At 39.2% G+C, this 16,298-nt stretch overlaps 1 protein-coding gene across 1 annotated transcript; it reads left to right on the top strand.

The window, feature by feature from the left end:
- The first annotated feature begins 2,253 nt into the window (after window positions 1-2,253).
- On the top strand, window positions 2,254-15,949 carry ap3m2 (adaptor related protein complex 3 subunit mu 2). Its single transcript, XM_074637240.1, has 9 exons — window positions 2,254-2,399; window positions 5,994-6,286; window positions 6,389-6,560; window positions 7,531-7,668; window positions 7,901-7,986; window positions 9,498-9,631; window positions 9,900-10,107; window positions 10,204-10,348; window positions 13,006-15,949. Exons 2-9 carry the CDS (start codon window positions 6,014-6,016, stop codon window positions 13,104-13,106), a joined length of 1,257 nt encoding a protein of 418 aa, XP_074493341.1. The 5' UTR covers window positions 2,254-2,399; window positions 5,994-6,013; the 3' UTR covers window positions 13,107-15,949.
- The last annotated feature ends 349 nt before the right edge of the window (window positions 15,950-16,298 follow it).

Here is a 16,298-nt window from a genome sequence, read left to right as displayed (position 1 = left end):
ATTACTTTTTATTTGTTTAGTCCTGCTGAATAAGGGAGATCCCCAAACTGTATTCATTGATTAGATCAATTTGCTACATTAAATGTATAATGCCAGTGTAATCATTATGTAGTGGTTGGTATGTGGTTCTTGGTAGAAGCAGTTTCCCACAGAGCAGGATGCACCAGAAGAGACAGCAGCTCATCAAGAGGCTCTTTATCATCATATAGATGGATAAGACTATGGACTGGCAAACCTGATCTGATATTTTAGCTTATAGTATTTTGTTCCGATGTCTGTGCTCTTCTGTTCCACTAACATTGACTGTAAGGGGTTTAACTCGTTGAGGGTAGGATTTCGCCCAACATCATTGTTTGCTTGTGTGTTGAAACTTTGTCTTACGGGTGTGAGCTGCTCTTGGAAAGAAGGTGGAGCTGCAGACTGTAAACTGTCAGACATCAGAAAGACATCTTATTCATTGTGTGCACTTATAGTTGTTATCCTCCATGTATTCTTTTTGTGAAGTTCTCACATATCAAATAGAGCTCTAACTGGTTAATGCTCTTCTGCTGCTTTTAAATCGGATCAGCTGAGACATTGTTGAGGGTTGGAGCTGCCAGGTAGTTACATGCAACATACCGTGTACAAGTTGTAGTAAAGGTGTTGCTATGCTATACAATGCTTTCATATATATTAAATATAATAATAATAATAATAATAATAATAATTTTATTTATATAGCACCTTTCGAAACAAGGTTACAAAGTGCTTTACAATAAAAGCATGATAAAAGTAATTAACACCCAGAACTTTAAATCTAAACAAAATAAAATCATATAAATACAAGACAATACAAATATGATGTGCAGAAGACACCCTAAAGAAAACACTGAGCTTTACACAACAGTTACAAAAGTGCTCAACAAGAAAAATGGTCTATATACAGGTTATATATAAATAAATATATATATATTTTATATATATACATATAATACATATATATATACGCATTTAATACATATATAAATAAATAAATATATATATATATAAATATATATATTTACTTATACATATAATTTATATATACACATGTATATATATACATACACATGTATATATATATTTATGCATAAAATACATATAAATAAATATATATATATATTTATTTATACATATAATTTATATATACACATGTATATATATACATACACATGTATATATATATATATATTTATGCATAAAATACATATATAAATAAATAAATATATATATTTATACATATATATATATATATTATATATATATATGTATATATATATATATATATATTTTATATATATATATATGTATATGTATATATAATGTTATTGTATCATTCATAAATAGTTATGACTCCAGCATCAGCATCCCATGGTATTCAGTGCAGTCTTCATGTTTGCCTTTTATTATAATCTTGTTCAGGGGAAAAATATAAAATTAGATTTACTATGTATATAACAAAATAAGATGTTTTATGAAGTGTATGCTGCAGACTTACTGGGGAAGCATTTTGACTCTAAGTATTGCAGTGTTATTCTCAGTGAAGTTCTGTATGAACCATGTCCCTGTCCATGTCCCTGTCCCTGTCCCTGTCCATGTCCATGTCCCTGTCCCTGTCCCTGTCCCTGTCCCTGTCCCTGTCCCTGTCCCTGTCCCTGTCCCTGTCCATGTCCCTGTCCCTGTCCCTGTCCCTGTCCATGTCCCTGTCCCTGTCCCTGTCCCTGTCCCTGTCCATGTCCCTGTCCATGTCCCTGTCCATGTCCCTGTCCATGTCCCTGTCCCTGTCCCTGTCCATGTCCCTGTCCATGTCCATGTCCCTGTCCCTGTCCCTGTCCCTGTCCCTGTCCCTGTCCATGTCCCTGTCCCTGTCCCTGTCCCTGTCCATGTCCCTGTCCATGTCCCTGTCCCTGTCCCTGTCCCTGTCCATGTCCCTGTCCCTGTCCCTGTCCCTGTCCCTGTCCATGTCCCTGTCCCTGTCCCTGTCCCTGTCCATGTCCCTGTCCCTGTCCCTGTCCCTGGATATCCATCAGTCTGAATGGAGAGGAACTCCACAAGATGAAATCTGATACTGGAAACAAAATGTCAGACCAGCTCCACCTGGAGGCCAATCAGCGGGCAGCTTTACTGGTGTTTACTGTCGCCCTCCCTCCACGGACCAATCACAGCCCAGTCACGAGTCACCAGCTTCCGTATTGTTGACCAATCACTCGATCAAGTGGGCGGGACTTTACAGTCTCCTCGGATCCTGATTGGTCCGCTGTCCTCTCCGTCGTCCCTGACATCAAGAGCTGCTCCACCTAACGGGAAGCAACGACGGCTGCTTCATCTCTCACTGGAGAAACGGGCGAAAGGCGAGACGAACACCTACATATCTGTCTTCGGTAAGTCATTGGCAACATATGAACGGCTCGAGTGGTAAGTGGTCATTTTCCCGTTAAAAACAGCCTCGTTGTTGTAAAGTATTGTCATCCCCGGTACCGGGTGACGGGCTGTTCCTCCGTCATGAGACTGAGAGAGGAGGAGGAGGAGGAGGAGGAGGGAGACTGGTGGAGCATCTAGTAGGACCCGGAGGCCTCAGACCGCTATACAACACAGATAGATAGCTAGTTACACAGTTCAGTGTTGTATCGCAGTAATAGTTATGTGTACCTGCAGTTTATCCAGGCTCCTGTAGCGCTGGTTCTATCCAGTCAGAACTTGATCGCGTAGCCGCATGTTTAATGAATATCCCGGTGTCATGTATCATGTAGCAGCTTTAAGTTGAAGCTCACTAAAGAAGCCTTAACTTCATGATCACTTACTGTATCAAGTAAAACCCTGATCACGTTACGTGGTGGCCTCTCAGAGAGCTGTGCGACAAACCCTTTTTTTAAAATAGGCATTTAATTTAAAGGTCCCATATTGTAAAAAGAGAGATTTTCAGGTCTTTTATATTACAAAGCAGGTTTAAGTGCTTTATAAATACTGTTAAACTATCTAAACACTCAATATACAGAGAAATACACACAGCCCGTGTTCAGAAATTGTGCGTTTGAAACAAGCTGTTACGATTTCTGTCCATTTGTGATGTCACAAATATACAATATTTAGACCATTACATGGTTTTAAACGTACACATTCTAAATGTGTCCCAGTTTATTTCCTGTCGCAGTGTATGTAAATAACATCAGCTGATAGGAAGTAAACATGGACACAAACTGTTGCCACCAACGCAGTTCCGTTGCAATTCCATTGAAATGCACTAAAACGGAGCGTTTCAGACAGAGGGTAAATACAGGTATATTCAGACAGACAGTATGAGGAAAATAAAGTGCTTTCTGAACATTAAACCATGTAAACATGTTCTAGTAGAAACACAAAATACAAGTATGAACCTGAAAATGAGCATGATACGGGACCTTTAAATCACTTTTAAATGGACCCATTATACACCCTGACAGTCATTGTTATAAGCTCCCAGCTACAGTCTATAGTTCACAGTCTGTAGTTCACAGTCTATAGTTCAGTCTGTAGTTCACAGTCTGTAGTTCACAGTCTATAGTTCAGTCTGTAGTTCACAGTCTGTAGTTCACAGTCTGTAGTTCATAGTCTGTAGTTCACAGTCTATAGTTCAGTCTGTAGTTCACAGTCTGTAGTTCACAGTCTGTAGTTCAGTCTGTAGTTCACAGTCTGTAGTTCAGTCTGTAGTTCAGTCTGTAGTTCACAGTCTATAGTTCAGTCTGTAGTTCACAGTCTGTAGTTCACAGTCTGTAGTTCACAGTCTATAGTTCAGTCTGTAGTTCACAGTCTGTAGTTCAGTCTGTAGTTCAGTCTGTAGTTCACAGTCTGTAGTTCACAGTCTAGTTCAGTCTGTAGTTCACAGTCTGTAGTTCACAGTCTGTAGTTCAGTCTGTAGTTCACAGTCTGTAGTTCAGTCTGTAGTTCAGTCTGTAGTTCACAGTCTGTAGTTCACAGTCTGTAGTTCAGTCTGTAGTTCACAGTCTGTAGTTCAGTCTGTAGTTCAGTCTGTAGTTCAGTCTGTAGTTCACAGTCTATAGTTCAGTCTGTAGTTCACAGTCTGTAGTTCACAGTCTGTAGTTCACAGTCTATAGTTCAGTCTGTAGTTCACAGTCTGTAGTTCAGTCTGTAGTTCAGTCTGTAGTTCACAGTCTGTAGTTCACAGTCTAGTTCAGTCTGTAGTTCACAGTCTGTAGTTCACAGTCTGTAGTTCACAGTCTATAGTTCAGTCTGTAGTTCACAGTCTATAGTTCAGTCTGTAGTTCACAGCAGCCTTTCATTCACGTGTTGCTCTGAAAAAGGTTGTGCACCCCGTGAATTTGTTTGAACAATTGTTAATCATGTAATAATTATTGAAATGTAAATTATATATTTTTTTTGTTTTTTAAAGGCTTAACGTGTTGTGTGAAATACCGACGTTACTCATAGATTAAAAATTACCAAAAAAATGCCTTGCTCTTCACATTATCAAATAAATATGTAGCTACATTGTGTCTATATACTTGTATCTATATAATAAACATACACACATTGAGCTCACAGACCCATTTAATCCTCTACTACTGAAGTAAGCACATTGTATGAGCAGTGTTTAAGCGTGAGGGAGAGCATAAAACCTGCTTTTATCCCCCAAGAAATGTGTCATGTGAGAGGAGGAAGGGCTTTTCAGTGGTAGGCATAGACTTCCTGTTTTCATTCATTTAATTTTTTTTGTCCTAACACTATATATGGCTGTCAATCGATTAAGATATTTAATCGCATGATGGATCATAGTCAATCGTGATTACTCGCAAATCAATCGCACAATTTTTATCTGTTCAAAATGTACCTTAAAGGGAGATTTGTCAAGTATTTAATACTCTTATCAACACGGGAGTGCTGCTTTATGCAAATATATGTATGTATTTATTATTGGAAATCAATTGCCAACACAAAACAATGACAAATATTGTCCAGAAACCCTCACAGGTACTGCATATATCATAAGAAAATATGCTCAAGTCATAACATGTTGCTGACTTGACTATGACTTGCCTCAAACTGCATGTGATTATCATAAAGTGGGCATGTCTGTAAAGGGGAGTCTCGTGATTACCCATAGAGCCCATTTTCATTCACATATCTTGAGGTCATAGGTCAAGGGACCCCTTTGAAAATGGCCATGCCACTTTTTCCTCGCCAAAATTTAGTGTAATTTTGGAGCGTTATTTAGCATCCTTCGACAAGCTAGTATGACATGGTACCAATGGATTCATTAGGTTTTATAGTTTCATATGATGCCAGTATATTAACTCTAGCTTTAAAATGGAGCCTGCTACAACCTAAAAAGCTTTAACGTATTATTATCGTGTTAACTTTGCCAGTCTTAATATATATATATATATATATATATATGTATATATATATACATATTTATAGATACATACATACAGTATAGACGTTATTGTTCGAAGACTCATTCTGAAATGTTCACACTAGCACATTTATGTCTCCCTGAAATTACAAAATAATTGCATTTGGATCATTTTGTTGATATGTAAAATACCTAAATGTACTAACTGTTAAATAATTGAATTATTGCTTTGTATATAGTAGTATAATGCTTTCATCACATTGTGCAAAATACAGACAATACATCTATTTCACAGAAGACATTTTGACATCTTACAGTAGTAGTAGTAGTATTTATATGTGCGTGGTTTTGACTTTATTTTAATTTTACTGATTATGTTGATCAAATTGACAGAATGTTTAATGTATTGTCATTTGTTTAAAACATTGCTTTATTTAATTTAACTTAATTATTAACTAAACATTCACTATTTAGTGTTAAATGACTGTACAGTAGAGACATACACTAAATATAAACCAGTGACCTCACACATGAACACAATTAATTCTACAAGCACTTTCTAACAATTTATTCAGCTTTCTCCACCTTTTCTCATTGTGTTCTGGTTTTCTCTTTTCATCGTTAGCCTCTCAGCCTCCAGCCAAAATGATCCACAGCCTGTTCCTAGTAAACGCCTCGGGGGACATTTTCCTGGAGAAGCACTGGAAGAGCGTGGTCAGCCGCTCCGTGTGCGACTACTTCTTTGAGGCACAGGAACGGGCCACCGAGCCGGAGAACGTCCCGCCGGTGATACCAACACCGCACCACTACCTTATCAGCGTTCTCAGGCACCGCATCTACTTTGTCGCAGTCATCCAGAGTGAGGTGCCGCCGCTGTTTGTCATCGAGTTTCTGCACAGAGTCGTCGACACGTTCCAGGTTCTGGCTCCCTCTGCATTTTCAAGTCCGCTTTTAGTTAAGTTTAAATAACTCATATCTGATTTAAAATACTCATATCCTGCCTGTGTTTTTTATTCTCAGGACTATTTTGGAGTGTGTACAGAGGCTGCTATTAAGGACAATGTGGTAGTGGTCTATGAACTGCTGGAGGAGATGCTGGACAACGGCTTTCCTCTGGCCACAGAGTCCAACATCCTCAAAGAGCTCATCAAGCCTCCCACCATCCTCCGCACAATGGTCAACACCATCACAGGTATAATCCATGTACTGTACATGTTAACCACTGGCCATAGTGCCTGTAAAATTCAAACTGAATTGGACATTTGAAACATTGAGTTGTCCACTAGTGAGAGCATAGAGTGCTCCAGGTAGGACTTATTTTTGGAGGCCAACCAGGAAGTTAGCATCGCCCTGGATCTCTCGAGAAAAAAAACCCAATGGGATTTTTCATCGGATTTTGGTTTATTGCAGAAAATCAGCTCTGTGGCAAACAGAAGCTTATGATACTTACACGTTTTGTTCAGCAAGATAATCTCCACAAACGAACACCACTTTTATGATTTTTGAAGCGTAAATGCAATTGTCAGAAGTAAAAAAAAAAAGCTAACGTTAGGCTATAAACTAACTACACCACGGTCGCATGATTCACGTCACCACCACTAAGCTAAAGGCGGACTAGTGTTCAGCGTGATGACGTTTAGTAGTCTCATTTTGACACTTTTTAGCAACCGCCTTTTTTAAGACACGTAAAAGCTTCAAAATTCACGAGTGGGGTATTTATGGATGTATTTTATATCGTACAACAAAACGTTAAAATCTCTTGAGCTTGTGTTGACCACAGACCTTATTTCAGGCATCTAACTAATTCAAAAAACCTATTGACTTCCAGACGAGGGAACCGAAAAAGCTAAAATGATAACTCATTTCCGGGTTGTAGGACTCATTCCTGCACCACTCTGTTATGTAAAGTTATGATAGTGATGTCAGATATAATGTGTAGCAATGTGTATGTGAGGTGCTGGACAAGTTAATCCAAGTAACTGGTGTTTAAAACACAAGGGACGCCTCATGTCACATTAAGTCACTATAGGTTCAACAGTTATTAAAACAAGTTGTACAGGGATCTACACTATGGCATGTGTATTATGATGGTGTTTAAGAGCTAAGTGTGCACTGTGTAAATGGGCTTGTTATTTTCCATTTGCTTAATGTCTGTTTTCCAGGTAGCACCAATGTTGGTGAACAGCTCCCTACAGGCCAGCTGTCGGTGGTGCCATGGCGACGCACCGGAGTCAAATACACTAACAACGAGGCCTACTTTGATGTGGTGGAGGAGATCGACGCTATCATCGATAAATCAGGTCTGTGTCTGAACAGCCTGCCGATCAAACACTTCACTGTCAGTTATGACTAATTTAATGCACACTGTAATGTAATTTGATTATATTATAATTGACATGTTTGCATTAACAAACAGCAGCTTTACTCCACAAGCATTAGTGTCTGCCTTCACACTGATTTTGTTGTTAATTTATATGTTGTTTTTTTGCTCTCTGTCAACTCCTCACATCAACCTCCAACCGTCCTCCTCAGGCTCCACCATTACAGCAGAAATTCAGGGAGTTATTGATGCCTGTGTAAAACTGACAGGCATGCCCGACCTCACTCTCTCATTTATGGTGAGTTTCCTCTTTTCTCACAGTTCTAAGCCTCTTGTGTAATTTCAACAAATGTGCTAACTCTTTTCATGTGCTCAGTGGATCCACACTGTCAGACTCACATTCTCACAGTCACATTCTGTAATGACATGCATAATTGCGGGGCGCTCCCCGGTAGCTCAAATGGTGGAGCGGGCGCCCATATGTACCGGGGCTGGGTGCTTGCCACAGCAGCCCTTTGCTGTGTGTCGTCTCCCCCCTTCAACCCTTTCCTGTTTATTTTCAGCTGTAAGGCAAAGGACAAAAAAAAAAAGAAATAATTGCAAGTCAAATGTAGAAAGTACCACATGTAACGCTGGGATGAGTACTATAAGTTCTCGTAGACTCCACCAGACTCCACTTATTTTTTCTATAAAGTTATTATAATTAGAGCTGTCACAATACCAGAAATGAAGTAGTCAAAACCAATATCAGTGAAATTCCACAATTTTCGAAACCAATTCAATACCATAGTAAAAAACAAAAGTAAAACAATAAATCCCATGTACTTCAACATCTACTCCTTTATTACCGTTTGCATACTGTTTTTTTTAAATTTTATATCACTGTAAAAACCTCCTCCAAACAACTGCATTTATTCAAGTTTCTCACATTTTACAAGATTACATTTGAACACACTAAATGCTCATTTACTGAATAGAGCCTGAACGCCTCATAATGTAAATCAATGGTACCTCCCGTGTTGAAGTCGGCAGGACGAGTGCCGGTTAACGTTAGCTGTTTGCAGCCTGTAAGCAGCACAGTCCTGCACGGAGCTAACAGGTAAGTAATGGATAATGTGCAGCGAGCCGGTTGTTGTTGTGAAATAAACCCTGACAGGGCGACATGTGGCACCATGACGCGAAGCTGAGGGGTCTTGCATCACCCTGAAGAGGTTTATTTCACAACAATGACCCGCTAGTTTCTCGCTTATTACACGGCTGCTTACTTTAAAAAAACAATAATTTGACACAAAAATGGTCCGCCAGAGTCCGAGTTCAGAACTGCGTCCATAGCAACGGTCTGTTATACATAGCAACGGTCTGCTATAGAGAAATAATAGACCGTAGAATGCCGTGATTGACCAATCAGAATTGTGTATTCAACAAAGCTGTGTAATAACATTAACTAGCTCTCGTCCTGCCGATTTCAACACAGATTTGTTGTTCGCAATGTAGCATCATCAGGGTTTAATAGGGTGCATCCCCTGGACGTGTAGATAATGAGTTTACAAACACGACGGGACGCCGTTAGTCTCCACCCCTAACGGTACCAGCGGTACTGTAGAAAAACGAGTACCATCACGTTTTCAGAACTTTGGCATTGACTTGGTACCGAAGTATCTGTTCTCGTGACATCCCTGATGATAATCCTTTTTGCTTTTGCACAAGAAGTCAAAATTGTTCAAACAGCTGGAAAAACAAAAGCCATCAGCAAAAGCAATGGAATGATCTTTGATGAACCCAACTGGCCCCTCTGCCTCTCTCTCCCAGAATCCTCGGCTGCTGGATGATGTCAGCTTCCACCCGTGTGTTCGGTTCAAGCGCTGGGAAGCTGAGCGGATCCTCTCCTTCATCCCCCCTGATGGAAACTTCCGGTTGCTCTCCTACCACGTCAGCTCTCAGAAGTCAGTGTTTTTTCCTTCAGGATCATTTTATGTCATTTTATGTCACTTTTATGGCAAAGACACATAAAGTTGAAACACCACTCAGCACATTATCCATTTTTCAATAGTTGCCAATTTACGGTATGTGTTCTGTCTTAAGGATTTTCTCCCAAGCGGTGTACTAATATTAGAATTCAACGGCGGAATCACAAAATGTACACTACAACTACTATTCCACTGGCTCGTATGACTCTGATTCCTGTTGTTCGTTGGCCTGCTTCTTCTTCAGCCTGGTGGCGATCCCAGTGTACGTCAAGCACAACATCACCTTCCGAGAGGGAAGCTCCCAGGGACGTTTTGACTTGACTCTGGGACCCAAACAGACCATGGGCAAGGCCGTGGAGTCGGTCATAGTCAGCAGCCAGCTGCCCCGGGGCGTCCTGAACGCCAACCTCAACGCCTCCCAGGGAACATACACCTTTGACCCAGTCACAAAGGTACTTAGCAATTGTGTATTTATACACCTGAAAGAGAGAAGAAGGGAAAAGTGCATGATCTTATATTGACATCTTAATGTTTTGTTTTTGGGCTAGATGTTGTCATGGGATGTTGGCAAGATCAACCCACAGAAGCTTCCCAGCCTTAAAGGCACCATGAGCCTGCAGGCCGGGGCCTCCAAACCTGACGAGAACCCCACCATCAACATCCAGTTCAAGATCCAACAGATGGCCATCTCAGGTACAGACACACTTAGCTTTTACTAGCCAAAACTTACTTTAACTTTGCGTTTGTGATGCTAAAGGGAACTGCTTTCCGCCGAGCCTCACTATGAGCTCCACCCTCTCGTCCAAATATGGTCATGTAGTTCCAAAAAACCAAGATGGCGACGGCCGGAGCCACCCACTTGGAGCTTCACTTTGGAAACCTATGGGTGACGTCACCGAGACAACGTCCATATCTAATACAGTCTATGGTTCTTATTCCATTACTTTCCCTGACGTTTTAGGTTTTTGCCGTGGTATTGTTTCAATGTCCATATCATATATATTTAGGCAGGGTATTGTATCAAATTCATAATTTAGGTATCACACTTATCCTCACGCTGTCATGATTGCGTCATTCCAGGAATTCCTTCATTTCTTGCAGGAGTAGTTTTTTCTTGATTGAGATTCTCTGTGAAACAACACCCAGTGCACATCCTGCTAAACTCCCACACACAACAGCCAGACTGTTTCAGTGAGTCCGATTCTGTATTGAGAATAATTTGACCTCAACCCCCACACACACAAGAGAAGCTTTCATCACACAGCCTGCTCAGCTGATAACCACCTGACTGTCACATTCTGTGAGCACAGTGACACAATGGCCACTAGATGGTGCCAAATGCATTAATACATCTCCTCACATGACATCAGACTCTGATGTATTCACTACATCATTTCAGGACTCTATAAGCAGATTGTGATACACAGAAGTACTCATTTTATTCCTTGTTTTTTAACTCAGTGTATTTACATATATTAGTATATGATTTGCTTTAATGGTAATCCTCAGCTATAGAGTGATGTGGGCTTGGTTAGCAGACATATTTCTGTAGCATGTGATTATTCTATACAGGATTTTAGGTAAAATGCAAAGCAATATTGCCCAACATTCTTAGCTAAAAATCCTAATTTCCCAACATTTAAGGCAATATGTCTAACATGCATTTAATTAAGTGTATAGTTGTTTTTTTTAAACTACAATTTAGGCTAGCACTGGTGTGATTAGTCCCAGTTTGTGACTTTTGTGTATTACCATTAATTTTGAATCACAGTGCTAAGCATTTGATTTTCCTAAAAATTTAACAACAGTAGCTGCCGTTCTGAAGGTATCCCTAGAATCCTCTTCATCACTCTTTGTAACCTGTTTCACAACTTGAGATGTACAGTATTTCATAATCCAGGTAGCATGAAATGAATTATATGTCCTGACCTGCGCAACAAAATACTTTGTTCATTTTGAACACAAACATAGAGCATGTCATCTAGTATTATCTTTGTTTGGATTAGAACAAGAGGGGGAATTTGGGAAATGAGTTAAACATCTTTTCTATGGTGCAGCAGAATTTTGGAAGTTCAACCTCAGCTCCTAAAATAAGTTTATAATAAACTGTCTAAGCCAAAAATACAGACACTCAGACCTTTTAAGGACAAAAATGTCCCCATTGAAACCCATTAAAACCCACACTTATTGATCCCTCGGCCATTACAGCATAAAATCATGCATTATATTTTACTAGGCTTTCAATCTTAGAGCCCTGGCTTCAAAATTGCAGTTTTTTTTTACTATTTTTCCAGCAGATTGAGCTATTATCTCACGTTCTCTCTATGGGGGCAAATACAAGCTATTTTCCTGGTTTCCACTAGGGGTATTGCTGCTGTATTACAGAGCACTGCAGTGTTTGATGCAATGCATCAAAATCATTGTTGTTGCTAATCATTGACATGACCAATAGAAAATAAAAAATGCCCCTAGCATTTAGTATATAGAAAATTATTAAATATTTGTGCTTTTTTTCATATAAAAAACAACAACAACAACAGTGACAAACTGGCATTTAAAGGGTTACACTTCTGAAAATGATTGAAATGTTGGTTGAAAAATTTAACTCAGTGAAATTGGAAAATAATATTAATATATAGTATTCTATAGCTGTTTTAGGAAGGGGGCATTTTTGTCCTCTAAAGTAACAGGTGGGAGTGTGTGTTTTTTTTATTATTGGAAACTGCACAAAAAATATAAATGCATCAACATCATTGTTGTAGCTAACCGTTGACGTATCCCAGACTGTGAAAAAAATGCCCCTTAGCATTTACTGTACAGAAAATAATTCAATTCTTGTGTTTTTTCCATAACAACAGTGACATTATGAAAACAAACTGCCATTTAAAGGTTTAACATTCTAAAAAATGAATGAATATTTGGTTGTTATGATCAGGACTGAAGTTTTGTCCTCCGAGGACATCTTTAACTTTTTTAAGGATTCTGGAAATACTTTCAGAACAGTTGTGAGTGTTAAATAACATCTGGGATTTTCAAACTTCACCAGGCATATCTTTTTGGGAAAATCTGATGCTTTGCGCTGTAATGGTAATACAGCACTGAGCTGAGAGTGGATATAGAGTAAGTGAGGTCGAGTAGAAACCTAATGCTGACATCTCTGTAGTTGTTGTAGCCTATTCAAATCTCTCTGGAAGGTCCATAAATGAACCATCTTCAAACATTCAAGCCAGGTTGTTTTTTTTGTGTTGCTGCAAGTGTTTGCTCTTGTCCAGTAACAAAAGTTCAGTGCACATCAGACTGTATTTAGAAATGCAAATTGGGGAAAAATCTGTATTTTTGTCCTTCAACAGGTCTGAAGGTGAATCGACTGGACATGTACGGTGAGAAGTATAAACCTTTCAAAGGCATCAAATACATGACGAAGGCTGGCAAGTTCCAGGTGCGGACATAAAGACTGCTGCTCTGTGACTACTGGACCAAACCACCATGAGACTGAGGGGTGATGTGATGGGGGGGAGGGGAGGGGAGTTGGTACATTCCCTGTGTTTATGCATTTCAGGATTTAACAAATTGGAGGCTCCATGTAGCAGTTAAGAACGGACCATTGCGCATAGGACCTCTGTTGAAGTAAAAGCATCAAATGTCCAGTAACCTGGTTAGAGCTGTGAGTCTGGACAGTTTGAACCAAGAGTCTCTCTGTCCAAGCTGAAACTCAGGCCAAACCCAACTCATCACTATTTATATTTTCACTGATCATTTTAATATTGAGCCCAAACCAAACCCAAGCAGTTACACGAGTGCCGGTTTGTGTTAATCCTGGCTTCATCAAGTTCAAACATTTCAAGCTCTAACAAGCGAACAGCGAGCCACAATCTGATGCTTTATGGTTTCAGCTGCAGGTATCAGGTTTGGAAGGGTCTGTCCTCCACGTCTCCACACAGTATTTCATTGTCTATGGCATGTTTGTCTCGATAGATGTGTGCTGCTGACTGTTTTCACACTCTGAACAACATATATTGGATATTGGACCAATAGAATTCTACAGGAATGAGTCCTAAAACCCGGAAACGAGTTAGCATTTTAGCACTTCCGGTTCCCTCGTCTGGAAGTCAATGGGTTTTTTGAATTAGTTAGATGCAAATAAGAAATAAGGTCTGTGGTTAACACAAGCTTCAAAAGATTTTAACGTTTTGTTCTACGATATAAAATACATCAATAAATATGTGAATTTGAAAGCCTTTGTGTCTTAAAAAAAGGCGGTGGCTAAATGAGACTACTAAAGGTCATCACGCCGACTGTCCGCCTTTACAGCTTCGTTGTTTATACTCGCACTGTAGTTTGTTTATAGCCTAACGTTGGCGTTATACTTCTGGCGATTGCATTTACACTTCGAAAATCATAAAAGTGGTGTTCATTTGTGGAGATTATCTTGTTGAACTAAACGTGTAAGTATCATAAATGTATGTTTGCCACAGAGCTTATTTTCTGCAATAATTCAAAACCCAACGGAAAAATCCTGTTGGCTTTTTGTCGAGGGAACCCAGGACGATGCTAACTCCCTGGTTGGCCTACAAAAATACGTCATCCCTGGAGCACTCCGTTGTATATCAAAATAGAGATTCCCCTACAATAAATTGAGATTGCGTGAGATGTGTAGTATGGCAGAAATTCAGTGTTTTCCCATGTCAAAGGACCTCTGTAAGATAAAAGAAATAGCATTGTCTTACAGCACTTAACCGAGTGGAGAAACTAGCGGCAGCTGATCAAATCGATATGCTGTAACAGCTGATACTGTAAGTTTAGTTTTGCTATAAATCAGTAGGGCAGTTAAGCTTATATTCTAGAGAAAACTAAATTAAAGCAAATATTATCTTTTTTTCACAAAACTTGCTCCTAAATTTCCTAGCGCATGGTCCTGCATTACTTTTCTCTGATCCTTATTAAAGGTCCAGTGTGTAGGATCTGGCGGTATCTAGCGGTGAGGGGAGGAGATTGCAACCAACTGAAGCCTCTTCTCGTGTGCCAAGCGTATTGGAGAACCACGGTGGCCGACGCGATAACGCGAATGACCCTCTCTAGGGTCATCTGAAGCGAAGCCAGTGCATAGAAGTGAGTGGTGAAGCAAGAGACAGAGAGAGTGGCGGCAACGGGAGTGAGTAACGTTATCAACTCCTGCCCAAGCAGTAAACGTTAACAGAGTTTGGTTTGTCCGTTCTGGGCGACTAGAAACATGGCAGCGCAACATGGCGGACTCTGTGGAGAGGGGACCCGCTCCTTTTGTTGCTATAAATGTCTCATTCTAAGGTAAAGAAAACACTATTCTTATTATCAGATGATTATACACTAAAGAAAACACTTATTAATATTATATACCATTTCTGCCGATAGATCCCCCTAATCGTTACACACTGGTCCTTTTTAAAGAGTCCTCATTGCAACTCACCAAATGGAAATTGATATCACTGTATTACTTCTCGTCCTTCTTCTTCTCCTGTCCAGTTTTTCTTATTCCTTTTTCCAGCATTTGTCTGTTGTCTGTTTGCTTTCCTGTTTGTTTTGTTCTTGTGCTATGATTCAAAGGTTTTGTCTGCAGCACTGGAGTCAGCACACTGACATATGAGAATGTGACACTGGAGCCGTCCTCAATCATGCACTTTCACCCCTGCTGGTACTAACATTTCCTTTTAATGCAAGTGAGATGGATGTAGAGTGACTTAAGCTGTTTGAGTTGTTTATTACTATGAAGGTTTCTGAGAGAATTTCAGGTACATGTTCACCTGTTTTTATTCTACGTTCATTATTATTTATTAAACAAAACAAAGGATCCATTTTGCTAAAGTAATATCTTGTGTTACAGTGTTTCCCATTTCTGCATATTGTCATTAAATTCCTCTTAAAAGCTTTATCTCTACAGCAGCTTGTCATTTAACCATATCATGACCAAACCGTATCAGTTTTTGTCCTCAACATATAGAAACATGGCCAAGAACTTTTTTTTTAATCCTGTCAATTTGGTGCTTAACACCGTGGTCCAAATTATCAAAAATGATTTTCTCAGTGCATCACACTGTACATCTTAATATCAATTCAAACAACTCAAAATAAACCCGATATATTAAACTATGTATAATGGTATAATGGCCAGGTACCTCAGAAGAAATGTCGAAGGTTTGCATTTTGTGTTAACAGCATTTTGTTTGTGTGTTTGTTAAACAGCCTCCAATGGAGTGTTACAATGGTGTAAAAATAAAGAGTTGATGTGTTATAACTGAGTGATAACACACATTTATTTACCTTTGTGTTAATTCCCTTATTTATTTACTCTGTTTAATTTTCCCTTTTAAAATGTATTTATTTTAGCATTTATTATTTATTTTGTATTTATTTGTTTATGTTTTCATTCGTTTTTTTATATATATTTATTTTTTTAAATGTGTCTATTTATTTATTTATGCACAATTTTCCCTTAGCATTTCACCCCTTATTTCTTCCCCAAACGTATTTAGTACAGCGGGTCGTCGACCTGCAGCTGCTTGTACCGGTACAGGTGTGCAGATCAACCGTTATCAATGGCTACATTTATTTTTAATATTATTTTTGCTATATTTTATGACTTGTTTATTTATTTATTGAGTCATTAATG

Source organism: Sebastes fasciatus, chromosome 6 (genome assembly GCF_043250625.1).
Source record: "Sebastes fasciatus isolate fSebFas1 chromosome 6, fSebFas1.pri, whole genome shotgun sequence".
Classification (NCBI taxonomy): domain Eukaryota; kingdom Metazoa; phylum Chordata; class Actinopteri; order Perciformes; family Sebastidae; genus Sebastes; species Sebastes fasciatus.
Note: the sequence above shows the minus strand (reverse complement) of the source record. Positions and strands in the feature narration are given on the sequence as shown.